The 21,437-nt window shown below is 37.0% G+C and overlaps 2 protein-coding genes across 3 annotated transcripts; one reads left to right on the top strand and one right to left on the bottom strand.

The window, feature by feature from the left end:
* Positions 1–5,556: 5,556 nt before the first annotated feature.
* LOC306993853 (uncharacterized protein) lies at positions 5,557–12,485 on the bottom strand. Of its 2 annotated transcripts, none has more exons than XM_079603988.1 (15): positions 12,024–12,485; positions 10,357–10,559; positions 10,160–10,231; positions 9,830–10,063; positions 9,636–9,742; positions 9,100–9,268; positions 8,133–8,994; positions 7,869–7,987; positions 7,126–7,245; positions 6,970–7,035; positions 6,712–6,800; positions 6,514–6,619; positions 6,305–6,410; positions 5,983–6,056; positions 5,557–5,875 (listed from the first exon to the last, which is right to left on the bottom strand). In XM_079603988.1, the coding sequence occupies exons 1-15, from the start codon at positions 12,142–12,144 to the stop codon at positions 5,774–5,776; spliced, it is 2,550 nt and encodes an 849-aa protein (XP_079460114.1). In that variant the 5' UTR covers positions 12,145–12,485; the 3' UTR covers positions 5,557–5,773. The 2 variants fall into 2 exon arrangements, with proteins under 2 accessions (XP_079460114.1, XP_079460115.1); XM_079603989.1 differs by having other exon boundaries at positions 10,357–10,556.
* Positions 12,486–15,086: 2,601 nt separating this feature from the next.
* ribc2 (RIB43A domain with coiled-coils 2) lies at positions 15,087–21,401 on the top strand. Its single transcript, XM_079604570.1, has 8 exons — positions 15,087–15,454; positions 15,792–15,922; positions 16,008–16,089; positions 16,644–16,955; positions 19,073–19,191; positions 19,290–19,517; positions 19,620–19,786; positions 21,262–21,401. Exons 2-8 carry the CDS (start codon positions 15,806–15,808, stop codon positions 21,338–21,340), a joined length of 1,104 nt encoding a protein of 367 aa, XP_079460696.1. The 5' UTR covers positions 15,087–15,454; positions 15,792–15,805; the 3' UTR covers positions 21,341–21,401.
* The last annotated feature ends 36 nt before the right edge of the window (positions 21,402–21,437 follow it).

Genomic DNA, 21,437 nt, shown 5'->3' with positions numbered 1-21,437 from the left:
TGCCATCAGTTTAAAGAATATCTTTTGCCTTTTAACAATGATAGGAAAATATGAAAAAAAAAGAAAAACGATGACCCGGGACCTGTCGTCAAAATCCCAAAAGTATGAAAAAACAAAAAAACAAAAAAAAACATGACCCGAGACTTGAACTCAATTTTTTTGTGGATGGAGCTTAACTGCCATCAGTTTAAAGAATATCTTTTGCCTTTTAACAATGATAGGAAAGTATGAAAAAAAAAAAAAAAAACGATGACCCGGGACCTGTCGTCAAAATCCCAAAAGTATGAAACAAAAAAAAACATGACCCGGGACTTGAACTCAATTTCTTTGTGGATGGAGCTTAACTGCCATCAGTTTAAAGAATATCTTTTGCCTTTTAACAATGATAGGAAAGTATGAAAAAAAAAAAAAAAACGATGACCCGGGACCTGTCGTCAAAATCCCAAAAGTATGAAACAAAAAAAAACATGACCCGGGACTTGAACTCAATTTCTTTGTGGATGGAGCTTAACTGCCATCAGTTTAAAGAATATATTTTGCCTTTTAACAATGATAGGAAAGTATGAAAAAAAAAAAAAAAACGATGACCCGGGACCTGTCGTCAAAATCCCAAAAGTATGAAGAAAAAAAAAACATGACCCGGGACTTAAACTCAATTTCGTCAAAATCCCAAAAGTATGAAAAAAAAAAAAAACATGACCCGGGACTTGAACTCAATTTTTTTGTGGATGGAGCTTAACTGCCATCAGTTTAAAGAATATCTTTTGCCTTTTAACAATGATAGGAAAGTATGAAAAAAAAAAAAAAACGATGACCCGGGACCTGTCGTCAAAATCCCAAAAGTATGAAGAAAAAAAAAACATGACCCGGGACTTGAACTCAATTTTTTTGTGGATGGAGCTTAACTGCCATCAGTTTAAAGAATATATTTTGCCTTTTAACAATGATAGGAAAGTATGAAAAAAAAAAAAAAACGATGACCCGGGACCTGTCGTCAAAATCCCAAAAGTATGAAAAAAAAAAAAAAAAAAAACATGACCCGGGACTTGAACTCAATTTTTTTGTGGATGGAGCTTAACTGCCATCAGTTTAAAGAATATCTTTTGCCTTTTAACAATGATAGGAAAGTATAAAAAAAAAATAAAAAAAAAACGATGACCCGGGACCTGTCGTCAAAATCCCAAAAGTATGAGAAAAAAAAAAACATGACCCGGGACTTGAACTCAATTTTTTTGTGGATGGAGCTTAACTGCCATCAGTTTAAAGAATATCTTTTGCCTTTTAACAATGATAGGAAAGTATTAAAATAAAAAAAACGATGACCCGGGACCTGTCGTCAAAATCCCAAAAGTATGAAAAAAACAAAAAAACATGACCCGGAACTTGTCGTCAAAATCCCAAAAGTATGAGAAAAAAAAAAAAAAAAAACATGACCCGGGACTTGAACTCAATTTCTTTGTGGATGGAGCTTAACTGCCATCAGTTTAAAGAATATCTTTTGCCTTTTAACAATGATAGGAAAGTATGAAAAAAAAAAAAAAACGATGACCCGGGACCTGTCGTCAAAATCCCAAAAGTATGAGAAAAAAAAAAACATGACCCGGGACTTGAACTCAATTTTTTTGTGGATGGAGCTTAACTGCCATCAGTTTAAAGAATATATTTTGCCTTTTAACAATGATAGGAAAGTATGAAAAAAAAAAAAAAACGATGACCCGGGACCTGTCGTCAAAATCCCAAAAGTATGAAAAAAAAAAAAACATGACCCGGGACTTGAACTCAATTTTTTTGTGGATGGAGCTTAACTGCCATCAGTTTAAAGAATATATTTTGCCTTTTAACCATGATAGGAAAGTATGAAAAAAAACAATGAAAAAAAAAACGATGACCCGGGACCTGTCGTCAAAATCCCAAAAGTATGAAAAAACAAAAAAAAAACATGACCCGGGACTTGAACTCAATTTCTTTGTGGATGGAGCTTAACTGCCATCAGTTTAAAGAATATATTTTGCCTTTTAACCATGATAGGAGAATATGAAAAAAAAAAAAAAAAAAAAAAAAACGATGACCCGGGACCTGTCGTCAAAATCCCAAAAGTATGAAAAAAAAAAAAAAATTCATAACAAAAAAAAAACATCCAGTCCCATGCGCTCGATCTGCAATTTTCAGTGTCTAACTTCACAATCAATGGAAATGCAGTTTAATTTTGATAAATAAAGTATATATAGTCCTATATATAATCAATAGAAAATTAAACTGAATATTTCAACAAATTGATAGTCCTGCTGCAGATAATATAACAAATAAATAATTATTGATAGGCCTATACTTGTTAAAAGGGCTTTGTGTTTCATTTATTAGGCTAGTCTACTGTCAGAAAAAAAAAAGAATCAACGAATTAATTAAAACGAATTGAATAAATAAATAATAATATGGACGCTCATGCTTCTCTCATAACTGCATTAATTGCATAACGCCAGGGACACACTTACTGTAAGAATGAATGTAATTTGATAGCCTATATGACTGATCATGCACGCGTGTTCAGCGCGTTCAGTCGGTGTTCACAGCGGTGTTTAAAATCTGCTGCATTCACAGTCAGAGAATGTTTCTAGTGGTTAAGTGTGTCCAGCATTACTCTGCTATCAGCGGCTCAGGCCTCCGTTGTTGCACCAAAAACTGTGACCCATCAGATTCTGTGACCCAAGAGGGCGCTGCTGCACATCTTATGCTCGTGCATGGCAGATAATCAAGGACGAAGAAGAGCATCTACGTAAACTGCGCAAGAAAACATTACATCTATGAATGCAAGCCGCTGCTGAAAGCTGTATATTCTCAGGTTTATATTGCTTCATAATGAGAAAGTAACGTTAATCCGCTGTGACAAATTGTGAAATGTGATTTTTTTAAAAAATTCTAATTCCTTCTGACTGAATGCACGAGTTGCATTTGTAATTTACATGTTTATCTGAAAATAAATATCTGAAATGTTTCTAAACATGTATTATTTCTTTCTGATTCAATGCACGAGTTACATTTGTAATTTACATCGGGGCTGTATTGTATTGTACAGAGGTCACAATATATGATAGGCAGCCATCAAAATATGTGACCTCAGTGTAACTGTCTATTAAATGAGTCAAACGTCTAAATACTGTTTTGGGGTTGATATAGCATCCATTCAGACTAATATAGACACATGTTTTATTAATTAGAGTCATCACAGACTCAGTACCACATAGGTCACAATATATGATAGGTCACAAAATATGATAGACAGCTGTCAAAATGTGTGACCTCACTGTAACTGCCTAATAAATGAGTCAAACTTCAAAATACTGTTTTAGGGTTGATATAGCATCCATTCAGACTAATATAGACACGTATTTTATTAATTAGAGTCATCACAGACCCAGTACCACATAGGTCACAATATATGATAGGTCACAAAATATGATAGACAGCTGTCAAAATGTGTGACCTCACTGTAACTGTCTATTAAATGAGTCAAACGTCTAAATACTGTTTTGGGGTTGATATAGCATCCATTCAGACTAATATAGACACGTGTTTTATTAATTAGAGTCATCACAGACTCAGTACCACATAGGTCACAATATATGATAGGTCACAAAATATGATAGACAGCTGTCAAAATGTGTGACCTCACTGTAACTGCCTAATAAATGAGTCAAACTTCAAAATACTGTTTTAGGGTTGATATAGCATCCATTCAGACTAATATAGACACGTGTTTTATTAATTAGAGTCATCACAGACCCAGTACCACATAGGTCACAATATATGATAGGTCACAAAATATGATAGACAGCTGTCAAAATGTGTGACCTCACTGTAACTGCCTAATAAATGAGTCAAACGTCTAAATACTGTTTTGGGGTTGATTTAGCATCCATTCAGACTAATATAGACACGTGTTTTATTAATTAGAGTCATCACAGACTCAGTACCACATAGGTCACAATATATGATAGGTCACAAAATATGATAGACAGCTGTCAAAATGTGTAACCTCACTGTAACTGCATAATAAATGAGTCAAACTTCAAAATACTGTTTTAGGGTTGATATAGCATCCATTCAGACTAATATAGACACATGTTTTATTAATTAGAGTCATCACAGACCCAGTACCACATAGGTCACAATATATGATAGGTCACAAAATATGATAGACAGCTGTCAAAATGTGTGACCTCACTGTAACTGCCTAATAAATGAGTCAAACGTCTAAATACTGTTTTGGGGTTGATATAGCATCCATTCAGACTAATATAGACACGTGTTTTATTAATTAGAGTCATCACAGACTCAGTACCACATAGGTCACAATATATGATAGGTCACAAAATATGATAGACAGCTGTCAAAATGTGTGACCTCACTGTAACTGCCTAATAAATGAGTCAAACTTCAAAATACTGTTTTAGGGTTGATATAGCATCCATTCAGACTAATATAGACACGTGTTTTATTAATTAGAGTCATCACAGACCCAGTACCACATAGGTCACAATATATGATAGGTCACAAAATATGATAGACAGCTGTCAAAATGTGTGACCTCACTGTAACTGCCTAATAAATGAGTCAAACGTCTAAATACTGTTTTGGGGTTGATATAGCATCCATTCAGACTAATATAGACACATGTTTTATTAATTAGAGTCATCACAGACTCAGTACCACATAGGTCACAATATATGATAGGTCACAAAATATGATAGACAGCTGTCAAAATGTGTGACCTCACTGTAACTGCCTAATAAATGAGTCAAACTTCAAAATACTGTTTTAGGGTTGATATAGCATCCATTCAGACTAATATAGACACGTGTTTTATTAATTAGAGTCATCACAGACTCAGTACCACATAGGTCACAATATATGATAGGTCACAAAATATGATAGACAGCTGTCAAAATGTGTGACCTCACTGTAACTGCCTAATAAATGAGTCAAACGTCTAAATACTGTTTTGGGGTTGATATAGCATCCATTCAGACTAATATAGACACGTGTTTTATTAATTAGAGTCATCACAGACCCAGTACCACATAGGTCACAATATATGATAGGTCACAAAATATGATAGACAGCTGTCAAAATGTGTGACCTCACTGTAACTGCCTAATAAATGAGTCAAACTTCAAAATACTGTTTTAGGGTTGATATAGCATCCATTCAGACTAATATAGACACGTGTTTTATTAATTAGAGTCATCACAGACCCAGTACCACATAGGTCACAATATATGATAGGTCACAAAATATGATATTCAGCTATCAAAATATGTGACCTCACTGTAACTGTCTAATTAATGACGCTCAGCTGCGCAGCTCCCAGACAGGGTTGCCAGATTGGGTGTTTTTTGACAAGGTTTTGGGCTGGAAAACCTTGATGGCACCTGGCAACCCTGCTCCCAGGCGCCTAGCACTGAACAAAATTTGGCTTATGTGAATTTGAGTGGACAGAACTGGTGATCCTTGATGACTTATTAAGTCATACACGTACACTGATAACGCACCCACACACTTGTTATTGTAATTGTTTATTTCAATTGTTGTTCAATTAATACAAGTTGTAATTTTGTGTATGCAAATCACTTGATGTGGTGATTTAATTTTTTCCTTTAAGGTGAATTATTTTTATTAGGGGTAATTGTATATTCATTTAACTAACCTAGTGTGTACTTACCCGTACTAGGCTTACACAAACATAAAACCATTTCAAGATAAAACTACATTTATTTTACACACTTGTACATGCGGCACAACTGAAGGTTTCACTCTCGGGGCTTCCATGTTTAACACATACCATGTGGAACCACCGGTCACATGTGTCACATTGGACCTGTAACAACAAAGGTGAAGACAACATAGCAAACAATTGGGAGTAAATATTTTAAATTCACTGTAACAAAGACACTAAAAATGAAGTTTTATAATGGGATCCTTTACCCATTTGGTTGTCTTCCCATCTTCGGACAAAACGTTGTTTTCACCACAATGGTGGCACAGCTCACGAAGGTCATCTGGTCATCAGTGACACCAATAAGACTTGTCAACAATTGTTTCAATACAATACAAATACAATAACATTTGTCAATATGTCTAGGAATACATGAATCCGACCAGAATGTAAGCTAGGAATACATGCATCTGACCAGAATATAAACTAGGAATACATACATCAGACCAGAATATAAGATAGGAATACATGCATCTGACCAGAAAATAAGGTAGGAATACATGCATCTGACCAGAATATATGCTACATTACCAGACTTCTCCAGAAGTGTCCTGGCCACCTCCTTCCTGTAGTGAGCTACTGCTTCTCTTTTATTAGAGAATAACAGTGGCTCGTTTTTCAGTATCTTCTCTGCATACTAATGTGACATATACTTAATTAGTTGTTTGGTCAACTGGTCATACGTTCAACACTTTGTATTGTTTAGAACCACAAAGCCTACACAGAAATCACAAACTTACTTTCAGGACAAAGGCTCCGCAGGAGTTGCCATCCGCCTGCAGGGTGTGTGGAACAGTGCCGGCTGTCCACCTCGACACATTGCACCCTTTCTTCCTGATGAACGCCCTGTTGGTACACCAACACCATGACATATGAGAATACATTCTTATATATGTGTTTTTAAGTGAAAACTTATTACCATGGTTTTTATGAGTTACCTTGTAGACTGCAAACATTTTTCAAACTTGCATTTGTCATTGCCCAGGGGGTCCAGAACAATACTGTGTCTTTCCTTGGGAAAGATCACCTAAAGAATCAGAATGTCACATGTGCTTACATTGTCTTCAAAGTATTTTGTGTGAATAAATGGCTGAAAAATATGTTGGGTTTCCGCTGCAATTCTTCTGCAATTCTTAGGTGACCCCCATTGGACCATGTGTGTATTTCTGTGTGTATGTACAAGTACTTGCACTTACAGTTAATATCCAGTGGCCTGGCTCATAGACAGCACCCATAAGTAGGTTGTGTTGGGTGGGATCACACTGCAAAAGACCAGGAGCATTTTCAGAATCACTAACATGACATCATTAAATTTGGAGTCTTTTTACAGAACTAACCTAAACTCTGCCTACCTTCAATCTTGACCCCTTTCCTTCCCAGATCCTCGTCATTTCGAAAGAATCGATGAAAAGGGCCTTCCCTCCCACCTTGTTCTTCTCTATTACCATTTTGCACATCAGTGCATTGATCACCTAAAGTGTAAGTACAGGTTTGGGAAATAATTGTAAGTAATGTGTAATTGTAAATAATGTAACGGTATTCCTTAAATATGGCTATGTTTTTCTCTTGTTTTCGTGTCCTTTTAGTTTTCCGCATTTTTTCAATTTATTAGTACAGTATTTTTGATATTCATGAATGTACTATATCGGTGTGTAGTACTGTAATGGTGTTCCAGATATACTCTGTGTATGATATTGTTCCTCTTTTGAGTACTGTCATTTGTTGAGTTGTTCTAGGGGTGTGTTCAGTTAATATGTAAATTTAGAAGTTTATTGAAATACTATACCGGTATGAAATTGTGTATGTGATGTAAGTCTTTATCTGATATCAAAAGTGCTGGAATGTAAGTTTGTGGACCTTTGGCACCATATCCAGGATGTATCCATTAATACTGTACTATTTGTTAAGTTCACCTGTTTTGACTTATCTATAATTGCTTGTTATCACCATATTGTTGTTATCAATTACTTATTCAACACACTACAGCAAACTGTGACAGTATGAATTATATAAGTACAAATATAAATTCATTTCAACACTACTATACAAGTACATTTCAGATTTCCCTTAAAGTGCAACCAATAACAAAGCTTACCTCACTCTCCAAATCTTGTCCCGGCGCAGTCCTTGCAATGTCCCAATAAAACAACTTATATGGGCCCATGCGGGACAGCAGGACATGGGATTTATTCCCTCCCCAGGCGTCTGTTATGCCTTTTGATGACGTGACATTTGGATATAAATTACTAGTAAGTATATGGCATTCATTTCTAGTTCAATATGCTGATATGTATACAGGAGATTCACAAAATTCAAAAGGTTAACATGATTGCTGTTAAGAGTTATTTTGTCCACCTACACTGCTCATGGAACCCAGGGTGTGAGGTTTTGTTGCACTGGGGGGAGGCATCATCCTCCTCATTCTCATCCATGGGGGCTGGGGAGGGAACAGGGGTTGAAGTGCCAACAAGAGATGGTGTTGGTGAGGTAACAGGCGTTGAAGTGCCAACAGGAGATGGTGTTGGTAAGGTAACAGGTGCTGAGGTGCCAACAGGGGATGGTGTTGGCGAGGTAACATGGGTTGAGGTGCCAACAGGAGATGGTGTTGGCATGGTACCTCGGGTTGAGTTGCCAACAGGGGATGGTGTTGGCGAGCTAACAGGCGTTGAGGTGCTAACAGGGGATGTTGTTGGCGAGGTAACACGGGTAGAGGCGCTAACAGGGGGTGGTGTTGGGGAGGTGACACGGGTAGAGGCGCTAACAGGGGATGGGGTTGGAGAGGCGTCATCCTCATCCTCAACCAAGGGGGTTAGAGTTTTAATTGGGGTTGCGGAGCCAACAGGGGGTGGGGCCCTTTTCATCCTTTGTGGCACTCTTGGGACCTCCTCCACGTACATTTTTAAGTGGTCGATGCTGACCTTTGGGAAGGTGCGGCCATTGATGTCAATCAAGTCCACACTTTTCCCCTCAACCTTGACCACTGTAAAAGGTCCCAAGTACTCTCGGTCGAGTTTTCCCCCTTTCCTCTGCTGGCTCCTCACATTTTCTCTCCATACCAGGGCCCCCACTGGTAACAGAAGACCCTTCTGTCTTGTCCTTCCCCTGATTCTGTCGTGCTGTCTCTTAGTGTTGTCCTCCACAATCTTCATGATCTCCTCATGGCGCTGGATGTCGATTGCCACCTCTTCAGCCAGGAAATCATTCTCCATGGTGTCTTTCATCTGTGGAGATATGGAAGTAAAGATTTAATCTATATATCATAGCTGTTTAAAGTATATATTATGTTTCAGTGGACATTGAAAAAGTCTATAAAGGTTATCCTTCACCTGAAAATACTCAGGGACTTGACTCGGATAACGGGCCTCTCTTCCAAACATTAGGTGGAAGGGGGAAAACTGTGTCGTAAGTTGCTTCTTGGTCCGCAAGCCAAACATGACAGGTTCTAAATATTGATCCCAGGTATTGGTTTTGTCTTTAACCAGTTTTCCAAGAGCTCTGAAAAAATTATAGTGTAATTGTTACTGAAGAATCTTTGGGTGACAGTCAGCTTGTGTAGTGTGTAACCCCCGTTTCAGATAATTTACGTAGTGTTATGTAGTGTAAACACCACAACGACTTCAACACTCCAGAGCAAGTCATGTAATATAAGTCGCACAGTGATCTGCAAAAATTTTAAGTTGTGTAGTGTGTACTAGGCATAAGTGTGTGTGTGTCATGATTACTAAATTGCACATCTTTCAAAAATTTTCTTGAAAGCCAGTGTTTCCTCTTCAAACTCAAGCCACCCCCGAACACATTGAGGCATCATGACATAAGTAGCAACCACATCATAATTTACTTCTATATGGTAATGATATTTTACTTCTGAATGGTGTCATTAAATTTTTCCACCAGTCCATTTGTCTGTGGGTGGTATGGGGCACACAGGCTCCTCTTGATCCCCAGCCGGTTGCATACCTCAGTGTTGATCTACAGAAGACATGCAATCATCCATGTAACTCTTGCCATAGAAAACCATTTTACATTGCCATTCACATTAGCAAACACTTCACTTACATTATTGACAAATTCCCTGCCATTGTCGGTGAGAATTCTTTTGGGCACCTCAAACTGATAAACAAACTTAAGGAGGCAGTTTGTGACCTCCACAGCATTTTTCAGTTTCATCGGGTATGCCTGCGCCCATCTGGTTCGGTAATCAATCAAGACACAGATGTATTGATTTTGATTGTCTGTTTTTGTCAATTTTCCAATTAGGTCCATCCCGATTAATTCAAAGGGAGCCTTGGTCTGTTAACAGAAAAATAGACAATGTTCACACAATGAAAAAAATAGATTATATAGCTATAATAACTACTGTTTTAAATTAAATTCTGGAGTTGATACCATTATTTGTGTGAATTCTGGCTGGAGTTTGATTGATTTCCTCTTAGACTGACACTCTGTGCACTGTGAAACCTGCAAACATTTTTTGAGGGAATACAGATGTTGATGTATTAAGTCAAAAGACAATTTATTTAGTTAATGACAATGTCCTCAAAACTGGACCATCCATAAGTGTTCTTTACAGTGCAGGAGCCTACCCATTTTTCTATGTCGGTTGACATGCCAGGCCAGTAAAAACGTTGTGATATGGCATCTCTAGTTTTCAACTGGCCTGGATGCCCACTGATGTCTCCACAGTGAAATTCTTGAAAAATGGTGTCTGCCTCCTCTGCTGTGCTCACAACTTTGCTTGATGTTTCAAGCAGTGTGCCCTTCCTCCTCTTGTAGTAGAGCTGGTCTTCTGTGGAGTATCATGTACAATTTCTTTCCGCTATAATTGATCGTAAATTTATGGAAACTACTGTACATAATAATCAATTAAAAGAGCTAATAATTACATACATGACCTATTGTGTGGGGGCATACATGCAAAAGCATTGTAAATAGAATTGATTTCATGATTTTGCACAAAGGTAAAATACATTTCTCGGAGATCCCCCAAACAAAGCAAAAAAAATCTTATGGGGGGTCCCCAGCGACCCCCCTCGAACCCTGCATGCACGAACGATAAGCCTAAAGGCCAGATGGTTTTGGTTGCTTAGGTTCGCGTTAATTTAACACATGGGAAAAAAACGTTTCCCAACGTGGAGAGTTAATGATTCTACAATTTATTAATTAAAAATATGGCTGCACGATTTGGGGAAAAGTCATATTGCGATTATTGAGGTCAATATTGCGATATGCGATTATAATAAATAAATGGTTTCCTGAGTCAACTTGCTTGGTTCTCAAGTAAAATGCACACACAGATGATTAGTGATAATGCTGAAATGTGTATGTCTCAACTCAAACTAGAAACATCAACCAAATACACTGTTTTCAAATTATTATTATTATTATAATTATTTTTAGTTTAAAACAACTTGAGGGTGAGTAAATGATGATAGAATTTTCATTTTTGGGTGAACTATCCCTTTAAGTTATCAAACAGCCTGCACTGCATAAGTTATAAATGAAATATAGACTAATCCTTATTAAAAGTACAAAATATATTTAGTCAAGAGCAGTGAGACATTTTCTCTGTTCTCTTTCAGTTCTTTGATTAACTTCAATAGCTGAGATCATTAGTGGCTACTGTCTCTTTAAGAAAAGCTGACAGAGACGTGACGCAGATCTCACGTGCGCGCGCGCCGGCGCCTCATTCTCTCAATCTGTTCAGACTGCTCTTATGTTTGAAGATACTCGACAAAACCACTGTCTATGGACAAAATGGACATTTTGGCAGACCTGTGTGTGTTATTGTAAGCACGAAAGAACTATTTTGGCGTACTGTCTGTGCGCAAAATAATGGCGCGTCTCTCTCTCTCTCTTTCTGTGAGTGTAGGTGTGTGTACGTGCGTGCGTGCGTGTGTGTGTGTGTGTAAGGACATTGACAGGCAGCGCGATCTTTTGTCTTGTCACATTAATGGTTTAAAAGCATTTACCTGAATAATAGCTGTATCATATAATGTATTGCATGCAATGTTGACGGCCAAATAAATATATTTAATAAAATCGCAGCATTTTGCGTCATATAATCGCATGTGCTTGACATCACGATTGCGATGCGATTAATCGTGCAGCACTATTAAAAACACATAAAATAATGCCGCAGTTATATTTACAACTCTACATGATATGTACTGAATTCAACAAGGTTTATTTGTAAGCACAATTATATCCAGGTAACTGTTAGGCCATAGCCTACTAATTAACGATACCTTACCTATCACGGAAAAGTTGGACGCTTTTCTTTTAACGGCAAAACGTTGGTGCTTGTCAGCTCCCTCTGGGAACTGCCCATGAAGCAAGAAGACCTTCAACTGTTCAATTTCAGTTGCATCCATTTTTAAATCTTTTATTAAACAATGGATGTTTATCGATGAATGCTACACAAAATTAATTCCCAAATAGTATCGCTGTCAAATGTCATCAGACCACGTGACCCAACCTCAGTGCATAGGGGCGCATATCCACGGGGGCGCCAAAGCGATCGAGGAAAAAAAAACAGTATTTTGAAGTTTGACTCATTTATTATGCAGTTACAGTGAGGTCACACATTTTGACAGCTGTCTATCATATTTTGTGACCTATGTGGTACTGAGTCTGTGATGACTCTAATTAATAAAACACGTGTCTATATTAGTCTGAATGGATGCTATATCAACCCCAAAACAGTATTTAGACGTTTGACTCATTTAATAGACAGTTACAGTGAGGTCACACATTTTGACAGCTGTCTATCATATTTTGTGACCTATCATATATTGTGACCTATGTGGTACTGGGTCTGTGATGACTCTAATTAATAAAACACGTGTCTATATTAGTCTGAATGGATGCTATATCAACCCTAAAACAGTATTTTGAAGTTTGACTCATTTATTAGGCAGTTACAGTGAGGTCACACATTTTGACAGCTGTCTATCATATTTTGTGACCTATCATATATTGTGACCTATGTGGTACTGAGTCTGTGATGACTCTAATTAATAAAACACGTGTCTATATTAGTCTGAATGGATGCTATATCAACCCCAAAACAGTATTTAGACGTTTGACTCATTTAATAGACAGTTACAGTGAGGTCACACATTTTGACAGCTGTCTATCATATTTTGTGACCTATCATATATTGTGACCTATGTGGTACTGGGTCTGTGATGACTCTAATTAATAAAACATGTGTCTATATTAGTCTGAAGGAATGTTATTGCAGACCAGAAACAGTATTTTGAAGTTTCACTCATTAATTATGCAGTTACAGTGAGGTCACATATTTTGACAGCTGAATATCATATATTGTGACCTATGTGGTACTGGGTCTGTGATGACTCTAATTAATAAAACATGTGTCTATATTAGTCTGAATGGATGCTATATCAACCCTAAAACAGTATTTTGAAGTTTGACTCATTTATTAGGCAGTTACAGTGAGGTCACACATTTTGACAGCTGTCTATCATATTTTGTGACCTATGTGGTACTGAGTCTGTGATGACTCTAATTAATAAAACACGTGTCTATATTAGTCTGAATGGATGCTATATCAACCCCAAAACAGTATTTTGAAGTTTGACTCATTTATTAGGCAGTTACAGTGAGGTCACACATTTTGACAGCTGTCTATCATATTTTGTGACCTATCATATATTGTGACCTATGTGGTACTGAGTCTGTGATGACTCTAATTAATAAAACACGTGTCTATATTAGTCTGAATGGATGCTATATCAACCCTAAAACAGTATTTAGACGTTTGACTCATTTAATAGACAGTTACAGTGAGGTCACACATTTTGACAGCTGTCTATCATATTTTGTGACCTATCATATATTGTGACCTATGTGGTACTGGGTCTGTGATGACTCTAATTAATAAAACATGTGTCTATATTAGTCTGAATGGATGCTATATCAACCCTAAAACAGTATTTTGAAGTTTGACTCATTTATTAGGCAGTTACAGTGAGGTCACACATTTTGACAGCTGTCTATCATATTTTGTGACCTATCATATATTGTGACCTATGTGGTACTGGGTCTGTGATGACTCTAATTAATAAAACACGTGTCTATATTAGTCTGAATGGATGCTATATCAACCCTAAAACAGTATTTTGAAGTTTGACTCATTTATTAGGCAGTTACAGTGAGGTCACACATTTTGACAGCTGTCTATCATATTTTGTGACCTATCATATATTGTGACCTATGTGGTACTGGGTCTGTGATGACTCTAATTAATAAAACATGTGTCTATATTAGTCTGAATGGATGCTATATCAACCCTAAAACAGTATTTTGAAGTTTGACTCATTTATTAGGCAGTTACAGTGAGGTCACACATTTTGACAGCTGCCTATCATATTTTGTGACCTATGTGGTACTGAGTCTGTGATGACTCTAATTAATAAAACACGTGTCTATATTAGTCTGAATGGATGCTATATCAACCCTAAAACAGTATTTAGACGTTTGACTCATTTATTAGGCAGTTACAGTGAGGTCACACATTTTGACAGCTGTCTATCATATTTTGTGACCTATCATATATTGTGACCTATGTGGTACTGAGTCTGTGATGACTCTAATTAATAAAATACGTGTCTATATTAGTCTGAATGGATGCTATATCAACCCTAAAACAGTATTTTGAAGTTTGACTCATTTATTAGGCAGTTACAGTGAGGTCACACATTTTGACAGCTGTCTATCATATTTTGTGACCTATCATATATTGTGACCTATGTGGTACTGAGTCTGTGATGACTCTAATTAATAAAACATGTGTCTATATTAGTCTGAATGGATGCTATATCAACCCCAAAACAGTATTTAGACGTTTGACTCATTTAATAGACAGTTACACTGAGGTCACATATTTTGATGGCTGCCTATCATATATTGTGACCTCTGTACAATACAATACAGCCCCGATGTAAATTACAAATGTAACTCGTGCATTGAATCAGAAAGAAATAATACATGTTTAGAAACATTTCAGATATTTATTTTCAGATAAACATGTAAATTACAAATGCAACTCGTGCATTCAGTCAGAAGGAATTAGAATTTTTTTAAAAAATCACATTTCACAATTTGTCACAGCGGATTAACGTTACTTTCTCATTATGAAGCAATATAAACCTGAGAATATACAGCTTTCAGCAGCGGCTTGCATTCATAGATGTAATGTTTTCTTGCGCAGTTTACGTAGACGCTCTTCTTCGTCCTTGATTATCTGCCACGCACGAGCATAAGATGTGCAGCAGCGCCCTCTTGGGTCACAGAATCTGATGGGTCACAGTTTTTGGTGCAACACCGTTACTAACTCTAAAATGACGTTTTGGAATTAGCAACGGAGCATGGGTTTAGATCATATACTGTCTATGGTTTAGATGCGCAAGGAATTAGTCCTACATACAAGAGCGTTTTAATGACAAAAACTTTACAAACGTCTTGAAATACATCATCTGAACAATATTTTGATAGGTATGGGTTAGGGTACCTCCGCTTCGCGTCGTGACCGCATTACCACCTCGGGGCTCGGGTGTGCATTATTTTTCTAATAATTCAACGGCCTGTCGTAAATTATTCCTTACTTATTTTGTTTTCAACAGAAGAAAGAAACTCATAAAGGTTTGGAACACTGGGGTGAGTAATGGATTACATTTGTATTTTGGGGTGAACTATAGCCTATCCCTTGACCGAGCAGTTAACCAAGGGTTAGGTGATCATTCTTACTTTTTCAATCACAGTTAGACCAATGATGTAACTAACTTGAAAAAATAGGACCAGTCTTGTAGAAAAAAACGAGATGACTAACTTTTAAGACCAGTAACCGTCATGACAAATAACAGATAGAGGGCGCAATTTAAACATGTGATTCAGTCTCTTAGCAACGTGTTTGTTTGTGGGTTTCCCTCGTTTCGTGACATCCAGTTGGTCGATTGCAACATTTCATTGTATTGCTCGCTATATCGATCTATAGTGGTGATATATACAATGGATCAAGTTGAGCTTCTGTCAGACCGAATCGCAGCTGTTCACCTTGAAAGAAAGAGAAACCGGGAACTGCAACGCAGAGAGAGGATCTTTAATGACAAAGTCCGCACGATTGGAGTAAGTCTGTTTGCTGAAAACATCTTTAATACAGCTGTAAAATAGCATTTGCAAATTCGTTTTTGTTGATTTCTATCTTGGACAGCTTGACTATGATGCTCTCGACCATCAAGTTAAAGAACGAAGAGAGAAAGACCAACGCGAAGCAAACGAACTGGAAGTCTATGGTGAGTAGGCTAACGTTACCAAAACCAGCAGTATAACGTTATATTTTGAACAGAAATTGAAAATGTTATATATTGTAGCCTATATTATATATACACACACACACACAATACAATTAACATTTTCAATTTCTGTTTTAAAGTAATAATAAAAAAATTCCAGGTGGTATAACGTTGCGAAAAGAAAAACAGGGAGAAAAAAGGTCTAATTAAAATGCTGACTTTTTTGGGGACTGTGTGTGTGTGTGTGTGTGTGTATGTGTGTGTGTGTGTGTGTGTGATGGGTAGGTTGGTTTAGGGTTAGGGTCCGTGTGGGATAGAAAACAGTTTGTACAGTATAAAAATCATTATGTCTATGGAAAGTCCTCATACAACGTGTGTGTGTGTGTGTGTGTGTGTGTGTGTGTGTGTGTGTGTGTGTGTGTGTGTGTGTGTGTGTGTGTGTGTGTGTGGAAAGAAGTTTTTTCCACAAAAAAAAGTTTGTGGATAACTTGAATAACATAACTCACTATTACATTGAGGCTGACTCAGAAGCTTGTTCTCCTGTGTGTTTTCAGCCGATGACCTGCTGTGCAGTGATCGTGTAGCCTGTGTCCTGGAGCAGCGGCAGAAGAAAGATGAGCGCCTGCTGAATGAAGCCATCGTGCAATTTAGGGAACAATTCCAACAAACAACCAGCAGACGTGAGTTTGATCTGAACGATCCAGAGCTGCTGAAGAAGCAGGAAGGTGTGCGGATTCTCCCGGGACTGACTGGAGAAGACCTGAGCCAGAAGGAGAGGCTGAGGAAGCAGCAGGAGCAGCTCAGAGCATGGACCCTTCAACAGCAAGAAGAACTGGAGCGAGCGAAACAACAGCTACAGCAAGAAGGTACGTTCACTTGCTGAATGGCAGCCCCTTTGAGCCCTACCAATTTTCAGTGACTTTTGGTCCCAGTCTTGAATGTTTCCTTGATTCTTTCTGAAACTGTACATTATGGCAGTGCATCGATTAAACCTTATTTTTTGCACAGGCTTTTCGCACATAACCTAACAGCTTTGTAACACATTAAAACCCCAAATGAATGTAGAAGCAACATGATGACAGTTTATTTTAAATAATATTTATAAATATATTTATATATATATATATATATATATATATATATATATATATATATATATATATATATATAATTGTGTATTTTTAAGGACTGTGCTACAATTCATCTCGATTAATCACATCCAAAATAAAAGTTTGTGTTTACATTATATATATATGTGTGTGTACTGCGTATAATTGTTTTGTATATAAATACACCCATGTATATATTTAAGAAATATTTGCATGTATATACTGTATATGTATACATCATTATATTAAATATAAATATTTTAGATATAAATTACAGATTTTTATTAAATATATACATGCATGTGTGTGTATTTATATGTAAGGAATAATTGACGACAGGCCGTTGAATTATTAGAAAAATAATGCACACCCGAGGTGGTAATGCGGTCACGACGCGAAGCGGAGTGGCCGTTACACCTCGGGTGTGCATTATTTTTCTAATAATTCAACGGCCTGAAGTCAATTATTCCGCTTATACTACAGTTACCACACATCGAAATATTGTTCAGATGATGTATTTCAAGACGTTTGTAAAGTTTTTGTCATTAAAACGCGCTTGTATGTAGGACTAATTCCTTGCGCATCTAAACCCATGCTCCGTTGCTAATTCCAAAACGTCATTTTAGAGTTAGTAACGGAGGCCTGAGCCGCTGATAGCAGAGTAATGCTGGGGACACACTTAACCACTAGAAACATTCTCTGACTGTGAATGCAGCAGATTTTAAACACCGCTGTGAACACCGACTGAACGCGCTGAACACGCGTGTATGATCAGTCATAAGTATCAAATTACATTCATAACCGGCCTTACAGTAAGTGTGTCCCCGGCTTTATGCAGTTATTAATGCGTTTATGAGAGAGAGAGAGAAGCATGAGCGTCAATATTATTATTTATTTATTCAATTCGTTTTGTTTTAATTAATTCGTTCATTCTTTTTTTCTATTAGTGACAGTAGACTATTATAGGTGTATAGGCCTATCAATAATTATTTATTTGTTATATTATCTTCAATAATTACGAAAACCTGTGCAACAGGACTATACATTTATTTAAATATTCAGTTTAATTTTCTATTGATTATGTATAGGACTATATACTTTATTTATTAAAATTAAACTGCATGTTTCCATTGATTGTGAAGTTAGACATTGAAAACTGCAGATCAAGCGCATGGGGCTGCGTGGCTTTTCTTGTTATGAATTGTATTGTATTGTCCGTTATTACAGTTGACTATGCGCAGTGATATGGAACTGTAATGCGGTTACAGACCTGCTGGAACTACTTTAGCCGTGCAGTTCCCTGAAAATAATTGCACACCTCAGAACGTTCGTCAACCAATCAGATTCAAGCATTCAACGGCCCTGTAGTATAAATACAAAATAATTATACATAGTACACACATATATTATGTAAACACAAACTTTTATTTTGGATGCGATTAATCGACATTAATCGTTGCACAGCCCTAGTATTTTTAAATAAATACATTTTTATTATTAGTAGTAATATTTGTATTCAATTCTGTACTTACATGTTTCAAATTGTATCTAAATTTTGGGGATAAAATTACTGCCATTCAACAATGTAGTTGAATAATTCTGTCAATCTACTGATTTCATTAATATACAATAATTAATAAATAAACTGTCTGCACACTTAGATCCTTAAAGCAAATGTAATCACCAAGCTTTCGGTCAAACGACCATCCTCAGGACATTAATATACAATAACAACACAGAACAATTCATTTAAACATGTAAATATAAACAAGCTTACAACAATCATTTCATAAATCTTGCAAACAGCCATTATTAATCAATATTATTTCCCTCAGCCCTAGTATCAATGCTTTCTCTTTTTTCAAACTGTGTAGTGCATCAGTACGATCAAAGCAGAATGTCTCTGGATAACCGAGCTCTTGAACTGCAGAAGATGGAGGAACAATACAAGAGATCTGCAGCCATCGCCACCAAAGACTTTAACCGGGCACTGGTGAGTCACTGACGACTAAACTCCACTAAGTAGAAACAACAAAAAAAAGGCTTTATAATTCAAGAAGAACTCAGTTTTCCATTGTTCCTTGACCACAGGCTGCAGAAATCACACATCGCCGTCTACAAGAGTGTCACGAGGAAGAGGAGAACAACCAGACGGACATCCTGAACCAGCTAAACGGGGACCTGCTGATGGAAACCCCGGAACAGAAAGTAAGTGTGCTGGGTCTGTCCCGCCTGCGCAGGGACTGTTACAAGGGAATGAGTCCTGAAGAGCTCCAGCAGTACACGCAGTACCAGCTGCAGCAAGCAGAAGCTAGGAAGGTAAAGCACAGAAAACGTTCATTCTGTTAATAAGTAACATCATGAAATGTTGCAAAAGATCAAAATACACGTATTGGTTAAAAAGCAAACAAATATGTGCAGAGTGCGGCCATGAAGCAACGGGAGAAGGAGCTTCAGGAGCATCACGAGAACATGACGTCAGCCCGGGCTGCACTGCTGCTGGAAAGACAGCAAGCACGCATTAATAAGGAGCTACGCAGGAGTCTGGACAACACCAACGCACAGCTGGCCCAGACCCATGATGCTCGGTGAGTTACAATGGCACACACTACTGAAATAATAATCTTACAGTCATTTGAATTCATTTGAAATGACTGGATTTTAGGGCCTGAGCACTGAATTGCTCTGTTTTTTCTTCTTCCTCATCGTCTTCTCTGAAATGAATGTAATTTTTTCGAGGGCCTAAACATACTCGAAAACTCATTAGACTGTGCACACGTGTCAAAAGTGCTGAAAATGTACATCTGATACGGGTTTCGGAAGTCAGTGGGGCCAAATGGCTTGATAGCGCAGCCTTCTACAAAGCGCGTCAATGTAATACGTGTCACGTGCAAAATTCTGTAGGCACATGTAACATCCCACACATCCTGATTTTGCAGAGTTGTTGAACGCGTTCCTGGGTCAACATATTTTGTTGATCCTGGTCCGAAAATTTAGTCTTAACCCAATCCCTACCCATAAAGCTAATCCTACCTATAAGTGATCCCTAAAATCAGAGGGAAATGATGGTGAATAACACTGATGTTGAAGCACCTAACCCAGGTTGTAAACCTGAACATAAACTGTAAACTTGTCCCTTAAGTCTGATATGTTGATTGGAATGTTTTCCAGGATCAACAAAGATGATGCACTTGGTGAAATCAGGTTGTACTAACATCCCAATAGGGGTTATGCCCAGCAACTTCCGTATTCTGTAAAATATTCTGTATTCGGCTCAGGTCTTTTGTATGTGCTTCATAAATATGGAGATGTTTTACTCAAGATGCCCTCAAAGTAGCTACTAAATATGAGCATAAGCTATGTCCATCACATATGCAGATAGAATAAAAAAAATTAAATACTTTTAGATATCATAGTAACATTCGGATATTAAAATTGAATAAAATTGCAACAATAAACAGAATTAGCTGATTGATATTGCGACAGTTCATACTACTGTTAACACTTTATATGACAAGCGGATGCGATGAGAACTGTTTTCCTGTTTGTTCATGTGACAAAGCCGGCTATACCTTCATAAAAGTCTCTAGAGTCATACCCTAAATCCAACAAGTTTTACTTTTCTCTGTAATTTTTGTGCAGTTTTTGCCATTTCCAGGCATCGTACTTTAACAAACTATGCTTAGATATTTAATTTGTATTGATTTAGCTTTTAAAGTTAGTCAGTGGACTATACAACAGTGTTGTTTTTGTTAATTTAATAATAAAAAACAAGATATAACTAAATATTAAAATTGCTTTGTTTTCTTATGAAATAAAGCTAAAATAAAATATAAATACTACGGTACATGAAAAAATGTGAAATGTTTCATCGACTGTGAAATAAAAGTACTAAAATTACTATATCTAAATCCGAAATAAAAATTCGGATTTAGAATATATAATGCAAATGACAAAATAACTAAAATCGAATAAATACTAGCCTAAATTAGTATGAATATAATTCTCTGTTACTTGAGTTATTTATTTTGTAACAAGTGCAAACACTTTTTTCCATTTACAGGAAGGAACATCTCCAGGATCTGTACACCAACATTCCAGATGAGCGCTACTTTTCCCAGTTTAATACCAGCAGTAGATAAACATTACAGCGTGAACCTGAGATGAACACCATCTCGGCTCAGCAACCAAGAACAATAAACCGTATCATTTTACAGTCAACACCTTGGCTTTAAATAG

Source organism: Phoxinus phoxinus, assembly GCF_949152265.1.
Source record: "Phoxinus phoxinus genome assembly, chromosome: 25".
Taxonomy (NCBI): Eukaryota; Metazoa; Chordata; class Actinopteri; order Cypriniformes; family Leuciscidae; genus Phoxinus; species Phoxinus phoxinus.
Note: the sequence above shows the minus strand (reverse complement) of the source record. Positions and strands in the feature narration are given on the sequence as shown.